Source organism: Lissotriton helveticus, chromosome 2_2 (genome assembly GCF_964261635.1).
Source record: "Lissotriton helveticus chromosome 2_2, aLisHel1.1, whole genome shotgun sequence".
Lineage (NCBI taxonomy): Eukaryota > Metazoa > Chordata > Amphibia > Caudata > Salamandridae > Lissotriton > Lissotriton helveticus.
In genome coordinates this window covers 406197368-406223449 of record NC_136060.1, presented here as the reverse complement: position 1 = coordinate 406223449, position 26082 = coordinate 406197368, and the positions used below count along the sequence as shown (strand labels likewise).

Here is a 26082-nt window from a genome sequence, read left to right as displayed (position 1 = left end):
TAAGATTGTAGGGCCCGGTTGTCCTGTGGTACCAAATCCAGCAGTGATTCTTTATCAGATCCCTTGGAACGTAGGCTGGTTTACTGTAATTGATTTGTGCCAAGCCTTTTCCTCAATTCTTCACATCCAGATAGCCAGTATCTTTTTTCATTTAAATTTGAAGATCGCATCTTGGCATGGAACCGCAATACTCAAGGGTCTACAGAAAGTCCCTCAATTTTTTATCAAATACTGAAAAAGTGTTTAGAAAAACTAGTTTTGCCCAGAGATTCAGTTTTAGTACAGTAGATCGATGACTTACTTGTAGCATCGAAATCCAGAGAAGAATGTGTTACTGATTCCATTGCATTGCTAAAACATTTAGCTGAGGGAGGACACAAGGTGTCTCCAGAAATATTGCAATTTTGCCGAACAGGAGTCAAATAGTTAGGTCACCATATAGAAAGAGGAGTGAGAAAGGTGACCACAGAGAATTAAAATAATCAAGCAAATTCAATTACCACAGACACAAAGAGAGATCAGAATGTTTCTCGGAGTGGTGGGGTATTGTCGACAATGGATTGCAAGTTGTTCCTTACTAGCTAAACCATTGATTCAGATTACACAGAAAAAAGTTAAATATCCAATAGTCTGGGATGATGAAAGTGTGGAAGCATTTGTAAAATAGCGAAATTGTCTATGTGAGGCCCCAGCTTTAGGTATGCCTGATAATTCAAAAGAATTTGCACTGTTCTGTTGTGAAAGAGAAGGTTGAGCACTTTCAGTCCTGACCTAAAGACATGGATTAAGCAGACATCCAGTTGTATATTTTTCTGCTACTTTAGATCCTGTGGCTTCAGCATTACATGGCTGCTTTAAAACAGTTGCTGCTACTCGTATGAGCCTAGAACAGAGTGAATCAATTGTGATGGGACATCAAGTGAAAGTTTATGTCCCACACTCAGTCGAGATTCTATTAACAAAAACTCAAACACGGCATCTTACTCCTAGTCGGATGACTAAGTATGAAAGAATAATTTTGGGAGCAGAAAATGTGACAGTGATCAGGTGTACCATGGTGAACCCAGCTACTTTATTGCCAGATTAACGTTGTGAGGAAGTGAAAGATGAAGCTGAACAGGATTGTTTAGATGTAACTAAAATGTGTACTAAGCCCCGCCCCGACATATAAGAAGAGCCTTTAAAAGAGCCAGACCATGCACTATTTGTCGATGGTTCTTGCTTAAAACTTGAAAGTGGAGGACTAAGTGCAGCTTATGCGGTTTGCAAAATATCTGGGATCACTGAAGCATCCTGTTTACCGGGAGTCAAGTCTGCACAAGTAGCCGAATTGAAAACTTTAATAAAAGCGGGCAAAATTAAAAAAAATTGGAAAGTAACCATATTTATTGATAGTCAATATGGTTACAGGATTGTGCATGACTTTGGTCAGCTTTGGATGCAGAGGGGATTTCGGACTTCTTCAGGGTCCCCCATTTGAAATGGGAAATTTGTGAAAGAACAGCTGGAAGCAGTACAATTGCCAAAAGAAATAGCTGTAGTCAAGTGTGTAGTTCACAAGTCAGGAAATGACTGTGTTGGTTGGTAATCGATACGCTGACCAGGTGGCTTAATACTGTGCCAGAAATAACACGTCATTGAATAAGAAAATGGAAACATGTGGAATCAGCTGCCAACTTATGCTATTTTCAGCTTTCGAAACATTGGATGAGCTGAGACAGTTGCAGGATGAAGTAGAAGGAAGTGAAAAGGAAAAATTGATAAAATCAGGTTGTGGAAGAAGGGCAGAAGACGATGTGTGGGTGTATCCAGATGTAAGACCAGTCATGCCAGATTGCTTGCTTTCACAATTTGCAAAATGTATCATGGAAACACTCATGTAGGCAGGGATGCTATGATCACACTATTTAGACAAGATTGGTATAACCTAAGGCTTAGGGTAGTCGCAGAGAGTCTTTGCCAGAGATGTTTAGTATGCCAAAAAATAAACCTAGGCAGGAAGACAGTAGTCAGTTGGGGGAAAGATTGGAAAGGCAGAAGGACCATTCATCAGACTACAGCTCGATTTCATAGAGTTACCACCATGCCAGGGAATCAGGTATGTCCTTGTAATAGTGTGTTTGTTTTCACAATGGGTGGAGGCATACTCCACTAGGAGAAATGACAGCATACCAGTTGCCAAGTTGTTGTTGAGGGAGTTAATTCCCTGTTTTGGTTTTCCAGTAACTTTGGAATCCGATAGAGGACCTCATTTTAATAATGAAATAATTTGATTAATCTGTGAAGCATTTAAAATTGAACAAAAACTGCACTGTGCATACCGTCCAGAGGCATCTGGAGTGGCAGAACAATTGAATGGCACAATCAAGTCAAGATTGGCAAAGGTGTGTGCCTCCACCTCCATGGATTGGCCAGATGCATTGCCTCTTGTCTTATTGGACTCAGAAGTAATCCTGACAGAAACATGGGATTGAGTCCCCATGAAATTCTCATGGGAAGGGCAATGAGACAAGCAGTTATACCAGGAAATAAGTTACTGAATATATCTGATGATCTGGTATTGGATTATTGCAAAGGATTGGCTGGCCTAGTGTGCTCTGTCTCTCAACCAGGTTGGAGAAGACGCATTTGTGAGGCAGCCGGATTAGGCGCATGATTTGAATCCGGGAGACTGGGTGGTAGTGAAAAAGCACACCAGAAAGTCATGCCTAGCACCCAGGTGGGATGATCCACGGCAAGTCATACTGGTCACTACTACAGCAGTGAAGTGTGCAGGTTTGCCCAATTGGATCCATGCCAGCCACACGAAAAAGGTTCCAGCTCCTCCTGAAAAGAGACCACAGCTGACTAGAACAATTGAGGCTGCTGAAGGTTTTACAGTCGAAGAACCTAGAGGAATAGATTCTGAAGGGACGGACCATGAACAACCGAGCACAAGAAAGGAGGACTGGATACCAGGGTTGATATACCTGTGGTGGTCATTAAAACAAGAAGTAGAACAAGGTTAGAAAGACAAGAAACTAGTGAGTATCAGATCGGTGTAGAAGAACACGCTTGGGAAAAAGAGAACAAGGCTACTGGAGACCTGAGCAGGACCAAACAGGGACAGAAGAAATACTGTCATGTATTCCTATAGGTTCTGAATCGATCCCCCTATTCCTGACCCTATTCTAGTTAAACAAACCAACAACTTAACTAGCAGTCAGCCCATGAGGCAGAAAACCCCCATGATGCAGATACCGTTATCTGACGCAGTCACACTACGGCACAGGAACGTGTTATCTGATTAGGTCATAACACTTGCGATCTAATTAGACAAGCGATATTCCTCCAGCCCCTGATAAGGCATACGGAGTTCTCATAACAAATCAAACCTATGACAACCTGGGCAAAACCCTGCGGCCATTGTTTTGATTTCACCAAGAACTTTAGTAAAAGAATGTGCTAACGAGCAAGTCGTATGACATCTTTATTGACGTATCTATGTCCATCCTTACGTCAATCTCGGCACCTTAAAGGTATAAATATTACCGATCTTGCCATATGCAAACACACGCGTGGTGACGAGACGGAGCAGCCATACTTGCCGAAGCGAAGAGCAGAGCAGACCCCGCTGGCGCAGCCCCGCCTTTCTGACGCGCTGAGAGACGCGCTGCTTTCTCCTGCCGAGAATCCAGCACCGGCGTTTCTGGGCAGCCCTCGCAGGCCGCCTGGAATTTCGAGACCAGAGAGAGAGATACCATTCCTCATTCATCCTAACTTCCAGGTACAAAACTGAATAACCCCTCACAGAGAATTCTTTAGTTATTCACTTGGCAAAAACAAACTTAACTTAAACTGTAACTATCTATTCCCGCCCACGTATTAGACTTCGGTCAGGTACACGGGGTAGGCGTATCTAGAAACACCAGTTGAGTACGTTTAGTCAAATGTATATGTGTATAATATAGTATGTGGGGATTCCTGCTTATCAGCTCCATAAACTTCAGTTAATCCAGAATCAGGCGGCCCGCTTGGTGTTCCACCAACCTAAACACCAGCATGTTTCTCCCCTTCTGAGGAGCCTTCATTGGCTCCCAGTGGCCCAACGGTGCTCCTTTAAACTCGGATGCACCGTCTTCAAATCTCTTCACGACCGCGCCCCTGAATTTGTGTCTTCTAAACTGAAGAGATATCTTCCCACCCGTAATTTAAGATCATCTGCTGATAATCTTCTCTGCATCCCATCTATCCGTCGGAAGAAGCATGGTGGCCTGCGCTTTTCTTCTCTCGGCCCCATCTTTTGGAATTCCCTCCCCTCTTCTTTTCGTCACTGCCTTACCTATGAGTCATTTAGGAGAACCTTAAAAACTTTTCTTTTCAAAGCTGGAACAGTATGATCCCCTGGCCCTGGTTTGTTATGTCTGTTATGAGCGCCAAGAAACCGTCTCGGTGTACGTGCGCGGTATAAATTATTTAACATAACATAACATAACATTTTATTCATTTTAAAACATCTTATGGCTTAGAAACCATATCAATGTTTTTACAGTATTATTTTATACTATTGCTTTTAATGTATGCACTTTACTTAACTATAAGTATTGCAATAATATCGATCCATTTCTCTTGTATGAGAAAAGAGACTGATCAATAAATAACACCTTTTTATTGAACACGCCCGTCTCTTCCTTTTCTCTACATTCTGATGAGACTAAGAATGCACGTACTGACTGAGTAAAATAATTTGCCTTTTGTTCACACGACTCTCGAGATTGACTCTTGATTAGGGGAGAGCAAAGTTGTCATGTTCTATGGTTGTCAGAAACTAAATCCCTTCTTGTCTAATCAGGGAAGTTAATTCCTCCTTGAACATTCGAGAAAGTTTCTAGTGAACTCTGAGCTACGCTGGCAAACCCAAAACTTTAAGTCTAGTATCGACAGTAGTAGACCTAGTTAACGTCTGGCCTAGGCCTTTACTGCTGTAGGTATTATTCCAATGCGCAGAGCCTATTGGGAAGATAGGAGCTACACTACAATACTCGGGTAAACCAACCAACCGAAAACCCTGAGCAGGGACAGACAGGTGAAGAAGACCACGTTCAGGGGGCAGAAGACCCAATTGTCGCAAGACCTGAACAGGACCAGTTAGGAGAAGAAGAACAAGTTGGGTTGAAGAAGAACAGTCTCAAAAGATACTCAAACAGGACCAGTTAGAGGAAGAAGAACATGTTCAGGTAGAAGAAGCCATAATAATAAGGCCTGAACCAGGACAGATAGAGAGTGATACTGAGAAAGGGAACATCAGACTGTGCCACAACATAACGAAAATAAAAGAGCTCTTGAGAAAGACAAAGAAGGTGAAAGTACAATGCAAGTTAAAAGGGTCAAAAGGCTAAAATATCGATTGAAAAAACTAAATGAAATCCCAGAACAAGTGAATGAAGTTACTAGTCAAACTCAGTCGGAACAGTCAGTTGCTAAAAACATTCGGAGAAGTCCAAAAATGAAAGTCTTGAACAATAAATTGAAGGTTCCTGAATGGACCAATATAGTACTAGAAGATTTTGAAAATCTAGATTTAAACGAAGATACAGATGATGAAATAATTGCAGAACAGATTGACAAAGGGGAAGAGAGGCCTCCTTGAGGTACTAAAGATTCTGATTCATAACAAAACAAAACAAAAGAAGAGAAATCTTCTTAAATCAAAATGGCTGCAGACAGGGTTTCTGAAAGACCAAAACAAAACTGTATAAAGAAATGCTGTAGGGTCCGCATATGTAGTATTGTATTAGTGATCATAGTATGGCTATTTTTAACAATAGCAGTACCTTATCTTATAATTACAGACAAAAAAAATGACAGATAATATGAGAGGAGTTAGAGTAGAATTAGAAGCAACAGATGAGATAGATCTACATCACACAGTAACAGATGACCCGTCTTTCAATGTATTTACAAAATTGTTTCAGTATGTAGATACAATGGAAATTATTGATTGTTATGTTTGCATGAAATTACCAGCTTCAGTAGCAGAAGGAGTCACATATCATTTGCATTTAACATACGGTATTTAATGTAGCATAATGTCAAGCTTATTTTATCAAACAGGAAAACTGCAATATTATTATTGAAATCTAGATGTAATATTTACAGAAATTCCTATTCGAAGGAATATGAATCCAGTGATTAGTAGTCTAGATGCACAGTTAATGGTTGAATTTTTCTTAGCAATGAAGTCATTAGAGATAGTCAAGGCACACAAGAATAACCTTACATGCTCATTACGTGAAGAAGAGAAAGTGTTTTGGATTTATTTGAAGAAAGGAGACAGGATTTCCAAAGAAAAGCTGCTGAACAGAAAACCCATATACCACCCTGGCCTGAAAAAGAGGGAACTTATACCGCTGGCAAAGCTCATGCTGCAATGTCCCTAGAATTTGTAAAGACAGGGAAAACCTGCCTCCATAGATTAAAGACAGACTATAACAACGTATTTATTGGTTCCAGTGAATGTAAACATAACTTCCTAATTTTGGGAGGTCGAGGATTGAAAGGGGGAACAGATCCAGTATTTCCTGGGTTTATTACGTGTGTGGGAATACAGCTTATTATAAGCTGCCTGTACGGTGGTATGGGAGTTGCTACTTCGGAATAGTATTTGCGAAAATATATCCTGTAAAAAGAATCACTGGAAGCAATGAAAACACCAATGAACTAACACGATGAAAAAGAGCTAGTTTTTCTGAAATAATATGAGACATATTTAGTGCATTGATACCTTCAGTGGGAGTTGTTTTAAATTCACATAGAATCTGTCAATTGTCAACAGTAGTTGATCGTCTTTCGACCGATACTGCTGGAGGTTTCTTGATTAATACAGCAAAGGTTGCAATTAGGTCTAGGTTTTGCCATACCAGATAAAAGTAAGGAAATTAGAGAATATATTAGAAACATTACAAAACTTCATGAAAAATTGAAACCACTGGAGGTTGATAATGTATGAGAAAGACTAACAAAAAGTATTTCTTTAAAAGGGACTTGGTTTTCTAATTATGGGAAAAGTTTCTTTATTTATTCATTCAAAGTTTTATATAGCGCGAACAAGATCCTTGCAGATATCAGAGCGCTTTACAGAAAGAAGGGGTAGGGACAACAGGAGGGTGATTAAGCAAACTATTGGGTACAATATAGTAGTCGGTAGTAGGTCTTAGGCCAAGTAGTTCTTCCATTAGTTGGTATAACTAGAATAGTCTTAACAATAGTAATATGGTGTAAGAATTACACAAATAGAATGAGTAGAAGAAGATATGAATTAAATAAAAAAAGGAACAAAAAGAAAGTATGAAGATATACAGTTAGAGGAAATGAAGGGAAAATTATATGATAGAATGAAAGACTTGAAAAGAAAGATGAGAACAAGGGAAAGAAGATGAGGTATGTTAAAGTTAAAGTTGGCATCTGGTTGGGATGGGCGATTTTGTGATGGCTCAAAAATGCCATCAGAGAGGGGATTGATGGAGCAAGGACTAATAGAAAAGAGACTTGCACGGAGACAATCCTCTCATCTAATTTCTAATATTGTATTAACCATGTATTGTGTAAATTAATATACACAACATTGAACATACAAGAAAGAGAGGCTTGCCTACAAGTATTACTAATAAGTAACTTCAGTGGAATCCTTAAAATGGCTGCTAACGGAAAATCTGTATTGTGCATGTGTCAGCTGCATCTACGCAGTATGATGAGCTGTCGCTTATAGGGAATTTCTTGTGCCTGCGCAGACGCTATTAAAATGGCTGCTTTAAACCTCACATGCTTAGCATCTGCTTTGCTAAAAACAAAACCAAGTTATTTTACTAATGCTAATGGCGGGAAAACATTAATTAATGAATGGGATTTCAGTAGAGTTAGGTGATATACAGTGAAACTTTATTTTTTTAATTAACATAGGTCCTTTTGACTCTTTTATTAGTGCATATTTTGGGCCTTTCGTATGAGTCTAAAGTCTGTTAACCACCTGATCTTCGCACATGCATGGTGTGACTGAGCCGGAAGAAGTGATGTGACTCTAGAACACAGTCCAAGGACGAAAGAGATACATACCCTGGGGACCAGTATTCATGTCTTCTAGATTAATAGAAAATACATGAGAAATGTTACACTTGTTTCAAATATGATGTGAATACGGGTGGGAAATAAGGACTTGTGAATAAAAATTAAGGGGTGTGATTTTTAACAATGAACTGAAAGACTCAATTGGAAAATAAGCATGGAATGATGATCACACCCCTTTGCCTGTCCAATCAGAGTTAGTAGTTTCATGAAATTGAAACATTATTGGGAGGTACCTGAACAATGTAGGGTATAACTGAGGTAGTTCTTAGTTAGTTAGGGGGACGTCCCCATGCGGAGGAGCATGAGACTGGGATGCTGTCCGAGTGAACCAGAGACGGAGATTTGCTGAATGCTGCAGTGTTCGGGATGCTGTCGGAGTGGCGAGAAATGCTGATGAAGAATTGAATACAGAACCATCTATCCTAAATTAATTTACTTAGAAGAATCGAGGAGAGAGAGTGTCAGAGGGGTGCTATGCAAGCATCGTAGGTAGAGAGGTCATCTGTCCTGTCGCGATTCCTGTCCTGAAGCCTTTGTCACCTGATCTTTCCATGGGGACCCTTCCCAGCTCGTTGGCAAGAGGTATGGTTTTCACACCATCCTAGGTAATATATTTTCTGTGTTGGTGCTAATGTTCTTTTCGCTTTATCCTCTCATTTCTGAGCATTAGTCATTGCAAGAGATAAAAGTATGTGTTTTGATAAATGATTATTGATTAAGTGAATCTTCCTTCCTATGAGTGATGGTGACTGTGGAAAGTAGCAGAAATCGCTGTTAGCATGAGCTGGAGCCATTTTGGTTGTGGCAGCCATTTTAGTTAGCCATGTGCTCGCCATGTGCTTTTCCCGTCTTCACTGTTGCCTGTCCTTGTATTTCGCTTGAGTCATCAGTTATAGCCAACTCTTTCAGCACTAAGCCAGAGCCTTGCGCATGCTCAGAAAGGCCTGTAGCTGCCAGAATGCATCTGTTTCAGTGTGTAACTGTCAGGCTATTCCAACTTATGTAAGGGTTTTTGTTACTCCTCCCACTCTGTTGACTAAGTAGTTTCCAGTTGTCCATATATGTGAATAGCTATTCTTGTGTATACTTGTACCACCTCTTTTTGAGTCTTCATGCTTACTCAGCTCTAAACTGGCCATAAAAGGCCCATGGTTTCTGTGCTCCTTGGACTACCTCCTACAGTGGCTTGAGGGTACTGTATTGACGTAGTCTCCCTCATGAGAGGTTAATCAAACTATTTTCTTTGATATTACAGCCAATATGAGCTATGACATGCCAATCTCTATTTTGTTAGTCTAAGGACTTAAGGACAAAGACCCCCTGCACCAGTGGGCCCCTGAAAAGGCTCACTACCACAACTGTACTGTACTTTGTAAGTGGTTCACATGAAATTAATCTAGATAAAATATTTTTATGTTTCCCAGGTCTGTGGTCATTTCATCAACTGTAAGAAGATTATTTTATGTCATTTCACCATCAACTAGTTCAACTAATGGTCCATTGACCAGAGAAAAGAACTTTTTGATCAGTGAAAGATTAGTTGAGAATAAGAAGTGACTAATCTTCAAATGGTAAAGGATCATAAATAATTGACCCCAGCGGTTTGCCAGGTAGTGTGGGTCCAGGTGAGTATATGGTATTGGGGTACCTGTTGCTGGTAAACCGCTGGATCACCAGGTAGAACAGAGGGATTCATTTTAGTTCCTCAACCGTTTTGATAACAAAAAAAGTTTTTTTCGCTCCATCCTAGACGTTAATCTGTGTCAGGATGTTGATGCACGCCCTATGATGAATCATGACACCATCTAGTGTGTGAGGGCAGTATTTAAACAAGATGGTACTTTCCAGTGCAGAATGATGAGCAGCTCCTGGTGAAAGAATAGTCCATTTTATTACCCCTTCTTTTGTGTGCGTATAGTGAAGAAGGGAGGTTGAAGGAAAGGGTGCTACCTCTCGTCCTGTATGTGTGTTGATTGTTAACTGTGTAGCAGGGTACAATCTTAAGACAGGGGTCTGATTAAAGACAAGAAGAAAAACATTTTTTACCATTTGAAGTAACTTCCACAAGGACATGTAATCAAATTGGATAACAGTCCTCTTTTCTGGAAAATTAATTCAAAAATACACAAATAGGTCTTTCGGTTTTTACTTGAAAATGACAGACACACACTAGTCTACAACATTTGTGCTTATTATGAGGAAAGTGTGAGTGAGACAACTCTAAAGCAGATCACATTTGTACTTCTACTTTTATAAGATCAGAAGTTTAAGCTACTTATTTTAACTTATGGATATTGTCATTATACCCATTATCTCTTTGAAACTTGGAAATTCCCACCTCTTTGTTTCACAAACTTTTGATAAGTAGTTAATATAGTAGAAAACAATTAAAAAATATAATATGCAGGCATCCTTTCTGACACCATGTGCTGTGTTCTTAAAAAGATTTGTTCAATATGAGCATCACTTTACAAACATATGCTACTACAACACTACTTTGAAAACATAACAACAAGGAAAAACGTAATGGAGCCCCACATAGGGGAACAGATGGAAAAGGGGCATGTAGTAGCTAAGCTGCGTTAAGTGAATGCTAGTAAAAGAAACAGCGTCGCCATGGTAACTCGTGAACTTCCTCCTCCCTAAAGACAACAAGGAAGCAGCTACACGAAATATTATAGACATCTATGAACATGTGAAAACTGTGTTCACGCTTCCAGTGTTTTGTGGTGGGTCATCAAAGTAGATTTTCAGGAAACGGAGACTCTCGCTCTTTCCCTACAATGAAATATCAATGCTCTTCAGATACAGAGAGGGTGTCTACTATTGGCCACATCTCGCATGGTGACGTCCACGCCCTCGAACCCGTGCTTGGCATCCTATTCAAGCACTCCCAGCCGTACCACCGATTAGAAACACACGTTTGTGAAGAGCTCGTTCTATGTCGTTTATAACCGTCGTCTTTCACTGGGTCACCCTGGCAGGCACAACGGGGCACCGCAGACTCCGGCTCTGCAGCCAGCGAGGAGGACGGTGTGTAGGTCGTACATGGGAACAACAAAGTCAGGTTCCCAGTGAAATGCGGCCGAAGCCTGTCCAAACTTCAGCTATTCAGCCCAACACTAATATTGTACTGCCTGCAGAAAACAGCCAAAACTCGTGCGAACAACAATGCTGATTTAAAACGACCTTGGCTGAGAAATAGGTTTTCTGCAAATTGAAATTGAACAGTTCCTTACGTAGATTGTTACTGAGTTGCGTTAACGCTTTTATGAATATGTAGATGAAAAGAAGGCTCAGAAGAAACCTGAAGGAAGGTTTAAACCTTGTATTAGTGTCTTATTCGGGCACATCCATGATCAACTAGTTTGTAAATATGTGCCTTTGTTGAATTTGTAGGACTAGCTATGAATATAGCTGTATATCTGGGTTACAGGCAATTAAGGCGGGGTGGAGAACACATTATTGGAAAATCTAAAGACGGGTCGTTATTGTATCTTCTAGGAAGGTGGGAGGGGCACTAATGTCGATATTCCTAATAACGGCTTTATGAGCGTATTTTAAGGACAGCGTTCTTACACGGCCTCAAACATTTGGCAGGGCCCCAAAGAACATTTTAAGTCACATACCCGATTTCGGGAGGCGCCAAAAGATGTATACCTAACTCAAGCGCTAAAATCGCCCTCACCCCTCTACCATTTCAGTGCAAACACTGCGGCTCGTTTGGTCACATTTAATCAAAATCTTTGGAAGGAACCGAGTGCATTTGCATTTTATTCCTCAACTCATATCAGATCAGTTGGAGGGCTCACCCAGGGCAATGTCCAGCTGCTCTGTGTATACTCGAATAATTATCGCATTATCTTCCAAGCGCATCTGCAGGCTCCGAGTCACACTATAAATAAGAGTGTGTCGGCTGACTGCAGAAAGGGCGGAGTGGGAGGAAACGGCGCCTGATTTAATGCCCGATCTCCGAAGAGAGGCGGCATTATCGGAGGAGCGCAGAAACCACCCACCTTGCAGTATCTCCCCACGGAGGAGGACTTGCGTGGGAATCGGGCCTTTCATCACTCACCTTCATTCGAAGGAGCCGGGAGGCAGCACACCTGCAACTCTTCAGATAACAGCTCTTTCAAAGCAAGGACAGTGTGCGACCGTAAAAGCATCACTCTGGAATGTAACCAAAGAGTCAGGACAGCAGATACAATGCAGTCATCTACATGTTGGCTCCATACAACTGTAATTTCAGCCGCTTACAAGGAACTCTTCCCTTCCCCTTCTGAAAGAAAGAGGCTGCCTTTTTCTCCGGAAGGTACGTCTACCCAGCACATTTAGCAGTACCCATACCATAACAATATGTATTTGCTTCATACAGACAAAAAGCGTACAATAATTAAAATCTCTTACCGTCAACCAGAGAACCATCTGTTGGACGCTTCCCAGCCCAGGAGTTCGCCTTTTCTACAAAGAAAAGCACATCAAATTCTTCAATGTTCTGCGGTTTGGAGATCACTTAACACAATATTGTAGACCACAAAAGGTAGTGGCCCACTGCAGGCTTATCATTTTACAGAATTATACCAACGTAACAAAACAGATCTAGTTGTGAAGAATGAGGCGATGTCTAGGCACTACTGACCGATGATGGATAGTTGCTATCCAACACAAGGATACTTTTTTATTGACTAATAAGAGATTAAAAGGTCCTCTAGCTTGTCCACCCAGTAGTGCAGAGTTGGCCCCAGGCCGGCCTGTGTTGCTCCCTTGCCCTTCCCTGTCAAGGTTTTTTCATCAACCATTTTTATTTGGGGGTGGGAGAGGGGCACCTGGCGGTGATAATTTATTATGGGACTCATTCTTTTTCATGAGCTTTCACTCAGTCTTATAATTTATTGCTCCAAGATTAGTGTCCACTATCCTGGAACTGTACATTCAAAGGGAAAAAAAAATGACAGATGAACGTGAATACATAATCACAGGGTGGCATTTTGGTTCCTTTTTTACGATGCTGTTCTACAACTGCAAACAAGCATTTATTTTGTCAATGTGCAACAGCATCGTCAAAAAGAATTGGCAAAGCCAAATTAGATTGTTGGATTCTTCACTTACAGGTGTGTTTTTTCTTCAAGAGCACCTACTTTCACTGTGCTATCTGTAAAAGCATATACTCACTTGCAATAGATAAGACACATTTTGGACAAAAACTTAGTGTTTTACTTTGATCCCAATGCTGGATCTCTTTGACTTAAGTTAGGTACAGTTAGCTTAGACAGTGATTCTCCTACCATGTGCCTAGGGGAAGACCACAAACTAAAAATAGATTCCTGTCAATACAGCAAGGGTGCTGATGCTCTTTCCTGGGCTGCTTTCTGTTGGAATGGGTTCTTTAAGGGGTGTGATCATCACTAATCTAGCACAAGAAACTGTGTCTAAGGTATGGAAAACTTTGTAGTAGAGAAGGCGCACAATGACAGAGAAAGAACTAGTGTGAATAAGAGAGAAATATACTCCAAATCTTACGATTTAGTAATTATTGTACTCACTGAAACATGGCTAAATAGCTCCTCCTCTCCCATCCCTGACCTGCTGGTTCCTCCTAGATACAACCTAATCCACCTATACAGAAACAGGAAACCCGGTGGAGGGGTAGCCTGCGTTTATCGTAACTCAATCTCAGTCAATCAAGCAAACTCCATCGCTCCATCCTCATGCGATTATCTCTGTATTAATATCTCTGATGATAAGCGCATCGCTAGCAAGCTTCACATATTCTACCACCCCCCCCCCGGGTGATAACCGGACTTTCATTGACGAGCTAATGGAGGTAATTTCATCCAACATCAACTCACAAGTACCTCAAATTTTCTTGGGTGACTTTAATCTCCACTGGAACACCACAAACGATCATGGTGTCGGCTGTCTTAAAGCATTTCTGTCAGACCAGGAGCTATCTCAATTCTGCGACGGTCCAACTCACAACAAGGGACAGACACTGGACCTCATCATAGCCAACACAAACACAGTCTCATTAGAATCCATCCCCCCCATTTGACTGGAATGAGCATCACTGCATCCTATTCTCCATCAATATCGAGGTAATTCCAAAATGGGGCCAACCCTCAAAAACAAAGCAATGGAAGAAATTCGTTACTTACCTGTAACTGCAGTTATCCGGTATTGGTATCTTTCATAGATTCACATGCATGAATCATTCCCCATAGTGAGGATGAGAGTCCCCGGTACATAAATAAAGTAATGTCCCATTAAACAATCAGAGTAATAGGCCAAAGGCCTCACATTAGTAACATATCCAGGTCCTTTTGTAATAAGTACCAAACTCTAGAGACCAACCAATCAGCTGCCACCACCCTCTGGAACCTTCCTGGAAGGAGCTCTAGTCCCTCAGATTTTCGTAAGCACAGTGCTATATAGAGTAACAACTGAGAGTACTAGGTGAGCCCTTCCAAGGGAGGCAGGTGGGTTGCATGTGAATCTATGAAAGATACCAATACTGGATAACTGCAGTTACAGGTAAGTAACACATTTCTTATCCAGTATTAGCGTATCTTTCATAGATTGACATGCCTGAATCTGAGTTGAAAGCAATGATTAGCACATATCCTTTTGCATATAGAATCTGAAGCATTAGTGAACAAATATATATATATATATATATTACCTACTGGCGGTCGCCAGTAGGTATATATAGTTAGAATTTTCAAAAATCCCATAGAGAAAAAATCCTATGTCTAATAACTTTGGCGTTTGTGGACGGAATTGGCTGAAATTTTCAGGAAAATGGAACATTTTGTTTCTGAGCAGCCCCTGAAAATTTGGGGGGGGGTTCGTCAAGGGGGGGCCGAGAAAAAAGGGGGGTCCCAAAACGTGTTTTTAACATTGAGTTTTCCATAGGGCGGTTGGCCTCACTTTTAGCCCGAACGGCTGAATGGATTTGCACGAAACTTGGCAAAATTGTAGGGACTGGTAGCCCGATGTGCCTTTGCTAGGTCTCAATATATGTGCTCCAGTGGATTTTGAGAAATTAACGTTCAAAAAAAGATATATATCTGTAACAGCAGACCAGGCAGCGCTCCGGTTCGCGGACTTTACGCGTTACGGAGCTTTGTGAAGCGAAGCTGATTGGTTCTCCGGCGTCTGTAAACATTCCAAACAGTCCGTAGCGGCCGCCATCTTGTCTCTCGGTAGGATCGAGAGACAAGAGGAGGCCAAAGCGAAGGGGCAAATGACCATAAGGGGGCATAGTAGATCCTCCCTGACCCCCTAGGTTTGATGTGGAGGTTTTAAAAGGGCCACGCGGGGCAAAAAAAAAAATAATAATAATCGAACGGCTGAATGGATTTGCACGAAACTTGGCAAAATTGTAGGGACTGGTAGCTCGATGTGCCTTTGCTAGGTCTCAATATATGTGCTTCAGTGGATTTTGAGAAATTAACATTCAAAAAAAGATATATATCTGTAACAGCGCTCCGCTTCGCAGAGATAAAATTATCTCTGTATTACCTAGCTGTTGCTAACACCAGTTAGCGACCGCTAGTAGGAGATAGTGACCATCTTGGGCCCCACTTTGCATGTCAGTGATATTTATCACTAATGACATGCAAAGTGGGCATGCCAAGATGTTAGCGACTGGAAACAGTCGCTAACATCGCTATCTCCTATTACCAACTTTTGGAGATATTCGCCTAAGCGCGAATATCTCCAAAAGCTACCACCTGCCCTGAGCAGTTATTAGCCATGTTATCCAATGGGAGGTGGATAACATGGCTAAGAGCATTAGCTCGGTAATGCATGAATATCGCTGAGTTTTCAGCGATATTAATGCATTGCGGTCGTTTTTTATGGCATTTGCGATAAACCTTGATAATAGCAAGGTTTATCTGCGATAATTTCTGACGATGCTTAGCGGTAAAAAATTTGTTGCTAAGCATCGTTAGGGATAAATATCGCTTAACTTTGGTAATATGCCCCAACGTCTGTTAACGTTCGATTCGAAGGAAATCAGGAAGTGTTGAAAAACATTGTCTGCGCCATCTTGCCTTTTTTCAAATGCCACACTTTTGTCGTGCACGGCAGTCATTTTAGAAGCCTTGACCAGACCCACTCTCTGCACGCTGTCGATCCTTAGCATGGCTCCCCACCCTCGCAAGCATCTCCCCCAGGCACTGGTCACCCTCGTTCTCTGTCTTATGCATGGGTAATAAACCTCCCCCCATCTGCGCTGCTCTTCCCTGAGAATCACACCCTGTGCCCGCCCGACACCTCCCTTTCGCCCTATTCACTACCGCACCCTCTGACACTCCTTTTCCTCTGTGTCCGATTGTCCAGGCCGGTCCTAGGCTATCAGCTAGCCCTGCAGATGTAGTTTATGGCCCCAGCTGTAAAGAATCACCCCTCTTCAAAGGAGTTATAGTAGATCAAGGCCCACACTCGATGAGATCCGTCACAGCACACGCGTTCCTACTATCTGAAAACCATCCTGTATTGTGATTGGGGAGGGGACCGAGCCTGAAGCGGAAGATTCCAGGGATGACTCTTTGTACATCAAAGTTTTTACAATTATGTGTCACGTTAAAAATATATAGCACTCCAACAAAGTAGTAAGATTATAAAACTTTAATAACTTATAAATATATACAACAAAACAAAAACAGTAAAAACATATAAACATTTTTAGGGAAAACCAACGAAGTAGCGGTCGGCTGTGCGAATAGTCCCAACGCAGCACAACGTCCAGATTTCTGGACGGCACCCAGGTGATGTTGCCTGGGTGCCGCACTGATTTCGGCATCCGGCGTGGGGCGTCGCGGGGGGTGGGTCATCAGTAGCAAACTGTTGTGCGAATAGTTCCAAGGCAGCAGAACGATGGCACCAAGGTGATGTCCAGTAAGTTGCCGCACTGGTTTTGGTATCCTACAATGCTGCTCCGAATACCGGCGTGGGGCGCCCCGGGGGGGGGGGGAGGCGGCGTGAACGGGCCTCTCCAGGTGGAGTCTCGTCTGTTGTAGTGGGGCGCCCCTTTACCGTTTCAGTTGCCATTCCGTCCGCTTTTGGTCCACTGTGTCAAAAGCCGCAATTCAGCTGAGTTGCGCCCACTCTTGCGGTGCAGCGATAGGCGGCTGCCACAGGACTCTCAAAATGGCGGCAGGCTCTTTTCTTTTTGGGCCTGGTCCACTGAAATGGCCCTGGGACACCTTGGAAATCGGACGCTTGTCTGCTAGGTCTTGGACCCCATTCTCGAAAGCGTCCCCTCCGCCTTGAGGATTCAACAAAAGTTTTGGGGGCCCCCGACTCCTGCAGGCTTCTGGTGGGGAGCGGCTGCCATGATTGCTCGCGGAATGACCACGACGGAGCCACGAGATGGTGGTGCTTTCATGGTGACGCCAGCTTCAGTGTGAAACATCCAGAAACAAGGTGGGGCTTTCATCGTTTGGGAAAAAAAAAAGTTTTCATCCAATGAAAAGTGTTATTTTTAGGTCATATGATCAAGCCTTCCATCATTAGGAAACCAAAAGTAAAATGAACCAATGAAAAGTTTTATAAACAAGTCACATGACCTGTTATGCGGCATAGGGTATAAAAAGCGTAGAAAATCCGTTGGCACGTGAGGCGGCGTCAGTAGCGGACCGATGTGCGAATAGGCCGAAGGCAACACAACGCGCCAAGATCCGGATGGCACCGAGGTGGTGTCCAGCAAGTTGCAGCACTGGTGTGGCCATCCTACAATGCTGAAAGTCGGCGTGGGGCGCCCCGTTGGCCTGTGAGTTCGCGTCAGTAGCAGACCGATGTGCGAATAGGCCGAAGGCAGCACAACGCGCCAAGATCCGGATGGCACCGAGGTGGTGTCTAGTAAGTTGCCGCACTGGTGTGGCCATCCTACAATGTTGAAAGTCGGCGTGGGGCGCCCCGTTGGCCTGTGAGATGGCGTCAGTAGCGGACCGATGTGCGAATGGGGCCAAAGGCAGCGCAACAATATTTTCGGAATAGAAGACACCACAAGGCGCTGAGATGCCAAGATCCGGATGGCACCGAGGTGGTGTCTAGCAAGTTGTGGCACTGGTGTGGCCATCCTACAATGATAAAAGTCGGCGTGGGGCGCCCTGTTGGCCTGTGAGATGGTGTCAGTAGCGGACCGATGTGCGAATGGGGCCAAAGGCAGCGCAACAATATTTTCTGACTAGAAGACACCACAAGGCGCTGAGATGCCAAGATCCGGATGGCACCGAGGTGATGTCTAGCAAGTTGCTGTACTGGTGTGGCCATCCTACAATGCTGAAACTCGGCGTGGGGCGCCCCATTAGCCTGTGAGATGGCGTCAGTAGCGGACCGATGTGCGAATGGGGCCAGAGGCAGCGCAACAATATTTTCTGAATAGAAGACACCACAAGGCGCTGAGATGCCAAGATCCGGATGGCACAGAGGTGGTGTCTAGTAAGGTGCACTGGTGTGGCCATCCTACAATGCTGAAAGTCGGCGTGGGGCGCCCCGTTGGCCTGTGAGATGGCGGCAGTAGCGGACCGATGTGCGAATGGGGCCAAAGGCAGCGCAACAATATTTTTGGAATAGAAGACACCACAAGGCGCTGAGATTCGGTTAGCACCGAGGTGGTGTCTAGCAAGCTATGCAGCTGAGTTGCGTGCGCACTTGCGGCGAATAGGTCGAAGGCAGCACAACAATGTTTTCTGAATAGAAGACACCACAAGGCGCTGAGATTCGGTTACCACCGAGGTGGTGTCTAGCAAGTTGCTGCACTGGTGTGGCCATCCTACAATACTGCTCCGAATAACGGCGTGGGGTGCCCGAAGGGGGGGGGGAGGCGGCGTGAACGGGCCTTCCTAGGTGGAGGCTCGTCTGCTGTAGTGGGGCGCCCCTTTACCGTTTCAGTTGCCATTCAGCTGAGTTTTGGCCGCTCTTGATGCTACAGCGACAGGCGGCTGCAACAGGACTCTCAAAATGGCGGCCTGTTCTTTGGATTTGGGCCTGGTCCACTAAAATGGCCCTGGGACACCTTAGAACTCGGACGCTCGATTTTTTTTTCCTTTCCTCTACATGCAAAAAAAGGTAAATGCCCGGTACGTTATACGCTTCATCTGCCACGATGTACTCTCCAGAGGAACCGAAAAAAAATATAGTTATGGTAACTATACCATGCATCGTCATATGGAGAGGTGGCACCAATTAATTATAGTGCTGCATAAAAGAGAGATTTGGAGGAGAACCCCCGACCTGCCAGTACATTCATCAAAGAAGTGACACTGACAGCATCAGAGGCAAGGGAAACGGTCCCAAATATTTAGAAGAACTTTGGAAAGATTAAAATGACATGTTTAGATTGTGGCAAATTAATTTCATGTGGACAGATGAGTGTTACTCTATAAATACAGCATATGAACATCATCATAGTCGATGGTTGGTAGAGACATTTTGACTATATCCTGGACCTGCCCGTCCTCGCCCAAAATGGCGCCGGAATAAATGGGACTCGTAACTCCTTGTTGTGTACTGTTTGCAGAACCTTGAAATCACGAGATACGTATGCAGTTTTGAAGCACATGGCGGGCGGGGACGAGAATTGATTGAGTATTTCGACATCCCTATTGATATTAAGTTCTGATGTGTTATTGATTACTGTACTATTGAAAGTTCGAATTAACGTCGCGCATGGTACTTGCCCGCAAATGTATATCTAGATAATTTTATTGTAACTGGCCCTGTCGTATTTTAATTATAAAATGTACGTCCACCGATTCCGCAACTGTTAGACACCTTAGTTCTTGCAACCTAATGGCCCGCCCGTTACGTTCCTCTACAGTGTAAATGTCTACTCATCATATACGATTACAGTTTGCTCCGTGGCCGGCCCACGTGGTTATAGGCTCGTATTTGTATAATGAAATTTTCACAATAAAGGTTTTTAAAAGAAAACATGGTAGTAGTATATACATTGGTAAAGTTTTTAATAATAGTCACTGTTTTAGAATCATTAAAAGGCAAGTGAAATAAAGCAGACCAATTACATGAAGGGTAAAAAGGTATAATACGCAGGAACGCAGTAAAGGTAAATGGTCAAGGGCTGTTGTGTTTTCTACTCCTGCAACATAAAGTGATCGATAAGAATCTCATATTCAGGCGTATCGGCGACTAAGACAGCAGGTCGACCCTCTTTTGCTCAACGGCTCCGTCATGGGACGAAGAAACGCCCTTTTTCTCGAAAAAATAATATATTTTACTTGCAGGACAGTTGTAAATTTTCCGGGAAAGTACATTAGCCTGGAACATTATAACATATATTTAAGAAAAAATAATGTTCGGAAGTAATAAAAAGCGTAATTTTTAGGTCATATGACCAAGCCTTTCATCATTAGAATAAGAAAAGTAAAATGAACCAATGAAAAGTTTTATTAACAAGTCACATGACCTGTTATGCTTACGTTACGCGCTGCGCGTCGCGCCCCGGATGACTTCCGGATGCGCTAACGCGGCGCGTCATATGACGCATTACGCGACAACGCAGGTCCAGAATATAGTCAAAATGTCTCCACCAACCAGCGGTCGGAACACAACCCCTTTCAGCAGGCTAAATAGTTCTGTTAAATGACAACAGAAGGGACAGGCAACAAGAACCATCAGTCAAAGAGGGGAGGGCTAGTTCTTCTCTACCGGGTTACATTGGGGCGCTACCGGAACTGATCGAATTGGTAGTCTACAGTGTTTCTGGATGTTTCAGACTGAAGCTGGCGTTAGCATGAGAGCACCACCATTTCGTAGCTCCGCCGTGGCCATTCCGCGAGCAATCATGGCAGCCGCTCTTTATCGTTATTTTGGGCGGGGTGGGTGGCGGAGCCGAGCTGTATTGCAGCCATCATGGTGTGGAGTTCAGTTCATCTCACTAGTTTCGTATTTGTCATGAGGGGTTGTTCTTAATGTTTCTATTTTAGCGAGGTCAAAAAGAGATCCCATTAGTGGCCTACTGATTTTGCTCGATTCCTTTTGTTTTTTTACACGATTTTTCGTTATCTGCAAAGACTAAACAGAGTATTGCGACTCTGTGTTTGTTTGTAAATAGAGAATGAACCAAAGAGAACCAATTCTAAAACAGTAAATGCTTGGATAACAATCAATCAAATGGAGAGAGAAGCAGGCACGACGTATTACAACGGGGGCAAAGACCTGCGTTAACTACCTTTCACTATCTGCAAAGAGAGAGTACTCCTAATAGAAATGAGGGGGGGGGCAGCATTCAAAGCAGATCAGTGTGCATAAACACGAAAATGTTTTTACTTACCACGTACTTGACATTCGACAGCTTATGATATTTGCTATTAAAAAACCATTGAAATTCACTGAAAAAACCATAGGTTATAGACCATATATAGTTAGGAATTAGCATTTACAAAACCTTGAAAATTCACTGAAAAAACCATAGGTTATAGACCATATATAGTTAGGAATTAGCATTTACAAAACCTTGAAAATTCACTGAAAAAACCATAGGTTATAGACCATATATCGTTAGGAATTAGCATTTAAAAAACCTTATTTTACCCACACAAAACCATTGAAATTCCATATATAGTTAGTTGCACTAACTATATATCGCGCACCCGCAATCCACTGCTGATGATGTCACATATTACATCATTCATGACATGGTCAGTGACATCACTGATGACATCACTGATGACATCTCAAATGACATCACTGATGACATCACTGATGACATCTCATTTGACATCAATGACCACATCACTGATGATATCATTCATGTGACAATACAATGCATCTCCTCACATTTTAATATAACCTCTGTTTCACCCAGTGTTAAATACAGAGTATAATTTTTGAAACCATTGACACACCAATACTAGTTACTACATACGCACTCACTGATTCCTACGTCTACACACACCTTCACTCATTCACCCATACAATCATTCATACATACAATCACTCATCTTTACAACACTATCATATGCACTCATACACCTATACAGACACTCACAGTCCGCCACTCATCCATGGAGTTACTCACACACCTAGTCAGTCCTGTAAAGAATCAATGACACTTCCATTTTCTTGTCTATACAGTTAAACATAGAGCACCTTACATTTTCAAACATATACTAACACATACTTACCTTCTTATACAATCATTGATACAAGTACACATTGATCTGCACAGAGTCATACACCTCCCAGCCAGCCACACACACACTCAGTCTCCCATACAAATACTTGGGCAATCAATCAATAACCCATATAGTTACTCATATAGCTACTGATCAACACATGCAGCAGTTTATAGAACAACAGACATAATGATGCACAAATTAAGACAGTTTAGTCACTAACCCATGCACTCAGTGAGACACATTTAATCACTCAGTCATACAGTCAGTCATGCACCTACTAAATCCTTCGTCCAGACACTTACACATCCACTCATTCTTCAATATGTAAGACATATTTAAACTTTACAGAAACAAAAAAATCACTGGATGTTGTTATCATTCATGTCATCAGTGATGTCATTTGAGATGTCATCAGTGATGTCATCAGTGATGTCACTGACCATGTCATGAATGATGTAATATGTGACATCATCAGCAGTGGATTGCGGGTGCGCGATATATAGTTAGTGCAACTAACTATATATGGAATTTCAATGGTTTTGTGTGGGTAAAATAAGGTTTTTTAAATGCTAATTCCTAACGATATATGGTCTATAACCTATGGTTTTATCAGTGAATTTTCAAGGTTTTGTAAATACTAATTCCTAACGATATATGGTCTATAACCTATGGTTTTTTCAGTAAATTTTCAAGGTTTTGTAAATGCTAATTCCTAACTATATATGGTCTATAACCTATGGTTTTTTCAGTGAATATATATATATATATATATACACATACATATATATTACCTACTGGCGGTCGCCAGTAGGTAGTTATAGTTAGGATTGTTTTCCATAGGGAAATCGCAACATTCTATTGGGAATAACTTTGGCACCGGTTGAGGAATCTGCCTGAAATTTTCCTCAACTTTGCCTCGCGGCGCTCCGCTCCTTCCCTGAAAGTTTGGGGGGCATTCGTCAAGCGGGGGCCGAGATAAAAGGGGGTTCCCAAAACGTGTTTTCCCCATGTTAATTTCCATAGGGCGGTCGAACTCATTTTCAGCTCGAACGGCTGAATGGATTTTCACCAAACTTGGCAAAATTGTAGGGACTGGTAGCCCGATGTGCCTTTGCTATGTCTAAAAGATATGTGCTCCAGCGGATTTTGAGTAATTTGAGTTAAAAAAAATATATATATCTATAAGCGCGCCCCGGTACGCGTACCGGGGAGCGCACCGGGCGCGCTACGCGACTTGCGCACGGAAAGCTGATTGGCTCTCGGGTGTCTGTAAACATTCCAAACAGTCCGCAGTGGCCGCCATCTTGTGTCTCGGTAGGATCGAGATACAAGAGGTGGCAAAAAACAAAGGGGGAAATGACCAAAAGGGGGCAGGGTACACCCCCCCCGACCCCTTAGGTTTGATGTGGGGGCCATAAAAGGGTCCCGTAGGACAACATTTTTTTTTTTTTTTTTCGATTTTCGCGGGGGGAGCGCCCGGTACGCGCACCGGGGAGCGTACCGGGGAGCGTACCATGGGGAAAACCCAGTGAAATAGGAAAATAATAATTTAAAGTGATTAGAGGTAGGGTAGCTCTGCATAGAGCTGTTGTGTTGTTTGGGTGTTTTAAGTACCAACATGTAGGTACCAATGCTGAGTCTTAAATTTAATGTACACCGTTTCCTCTGTAGATATCTTGCATGTTGTTACAGAAGTTATTGTGGTATATGGAATCCATATCATAGTCTGTCAGGAAAGCAGAAAGAACATGGAGGCAGGAGATGAAAAAGAGATGTCAAATACACATTGGAGATAATATAGTGGGAGAAAGGAAGTAACTATGAGCAAAATTACTATGCAACATAAAAAAGTTGCACAGTATACTATACGTCTGAATTTACATTATAATTAATTTGGTACCAGTTTATGAATTACATATAAAAATGAATAATGTCTCAAACAGTTTTTGGTTATTTAATATAAATTTATTTTTCTGATTCTTTTTCCAAATTGAACAGAACTTCTAACAACACATTGTCGGAAATGTCCTCATTTTCAATCAGCGAATCTACTGCTTCTACACATTGAACTAATTCATAGTCCCGTGATTCATCCATGAAATTTAAGTCATCATTGTCTTCAATAACTTTTTAAGCGTTGTTCTCCAGAACAATTTTGAAGAAAATATTCTGCTCTCCTTCCATTTTCTTGCTGTAATTTGCATACAAAATAAATATATCAGTAGAGATAGGGCACTGTTGGGTTTAAGTTCAGACAGGTAGTTTTGATTTTTTAACAGTGAAGTTATCTTTGGGCAGTGTATGGTATCAGGCTGGAAGTAGAAATATAAAAAAGTGTATATCATAAAGCCTAAGTAAATTCATAATTATACAAGACAAGCCTAACTCCATCCATAACTATAACAGAGAAGCCTATCTCAATCTATAACTATTACAGAGGGATAGTATATAACTATCAGAAAATGTTTTCCAAATTAACTTAAAGTGCACAACATACTTCAGTTTTCAAAATAACATCTTACCTTTGAAAAAGAAGTTTAAGTTCTCAGTGAAAATCCTTTTGAAATGTACTTTAGGAAGTAGAAGTCAAAATGGCTGTGTTTCCCTCTCTTTCTTTATATATATTCATGTACATAACCAATCAAATGTCATGAAATAATAGTAGAAAATGAAAGTAACATTTTAATTGGTTGTAAATTCTAACACTTCAGATGTGTTTTTGTCAAGTAATTAACCTCAGGATATTTAGAGAGTGCTACAGGCCAAATGGCTCAATGGAATTCCACCAATTTTGGGAAAATGGTAGGGACTGGTATGTAGTATGGCCTATTCTATATTTGGTGAAAGTGTCTCCAGTGGTTTTTATGTAAATGAACGTTTAAAATTTTTGGGAGCGCTTCCCGGTGCGCGCCCCGGTACGCGTACCGGCAGCGCAACGGGAGTCATCCATTTTGTGTTTCGGTAGATTTGAGACAGAAAATGGAGGACAAAGAACGTTGGGAATGGGTATAAGGGGGCATGGTAGGCACTCCCTGACCCTCTAGGTTTTCTGAGGGGGTCTTAGGAGGCCCATATAGGCGGGGAAAAAAAATGTAATTTTTCGCGGGGGGCGCGTGGCGTAAGCGAGTCGAGACGTTGCGCGATCGTATGCGATCGCGTGCTTCCGGGTGCGCTTACGCAGTACATCATATGACGCATCACGCGGCTGCGCGATACGTCACGATGTTGTTTTTGTTCGTGGCAATAGCGCTATCGGGATGCTCACCGTTATGCGCCCCGGGGCGCGCCGTAACATTGCGCTTACCCGTGCGTTCACCAATACGCGCTCCGGGCAAAAAATATTATTATTATTTTTTTTATTACATTTTTTTTTATTTTACATAAATATACTATATAAAATTCGTTCTAAAAAAAATATTACTTTTCATACCTATAGAGATTTGCTATTAAAAAACCATTGAAATTCACTGAAAAAACCATAGGTTTCACACCAGTTATAGTTAGGAATTAGCATTTAAAAAACCTATTAAATTCACTGAAAAAACCATAGGTTTCACACCAGTTATAGTTAGCTGGAAGTTTTACTCGCATAAAACCATTGAAATTCCCACGTTATAGTTAGTTGGACTCACTATAACTTGCGCGTGCAATGCACTGCTGATAACGTCACATATTACATCACTCATGACATGGTCAGTGACATCACTCATGACATCACTGATGACACCATCCTTGTGACAGAGTGACAGACCTCCTTTCACAGTAATGTAACCCTTGAAACACATTCAAAAATAAAAAATAAAATTTTCAAAAAAATGCAGATACCCAT

At 42.1% G+C, this 26082-nt stretch overlaps 1 protein-coding gene across 4 annotated transcripts in view; it reads right to left on the bottom strand.

Moving 5' to 3' along the window:
* CTBP1 (C-terminal binding protein 1) overlaps positions 1–26082 on the bottom strand; it is a 1555004-nt gene that overhangs the window by 1198975 nt on the left and 329947 nt on the right. For all 4 annotated transcript variants that reach the window (XM_078678645.1, XM_078678646.1, XM_078678643.1 and 1 more), the window contains exon 2: positions 12511–12564. In XM_078678645.1, coding sequence (XP_078534771.1) covers positions 12511–12564 — 54 coding nt within the window. The remainder of the gene's footprint in view (positions 1–12510; positions 12565–26082) is intronic.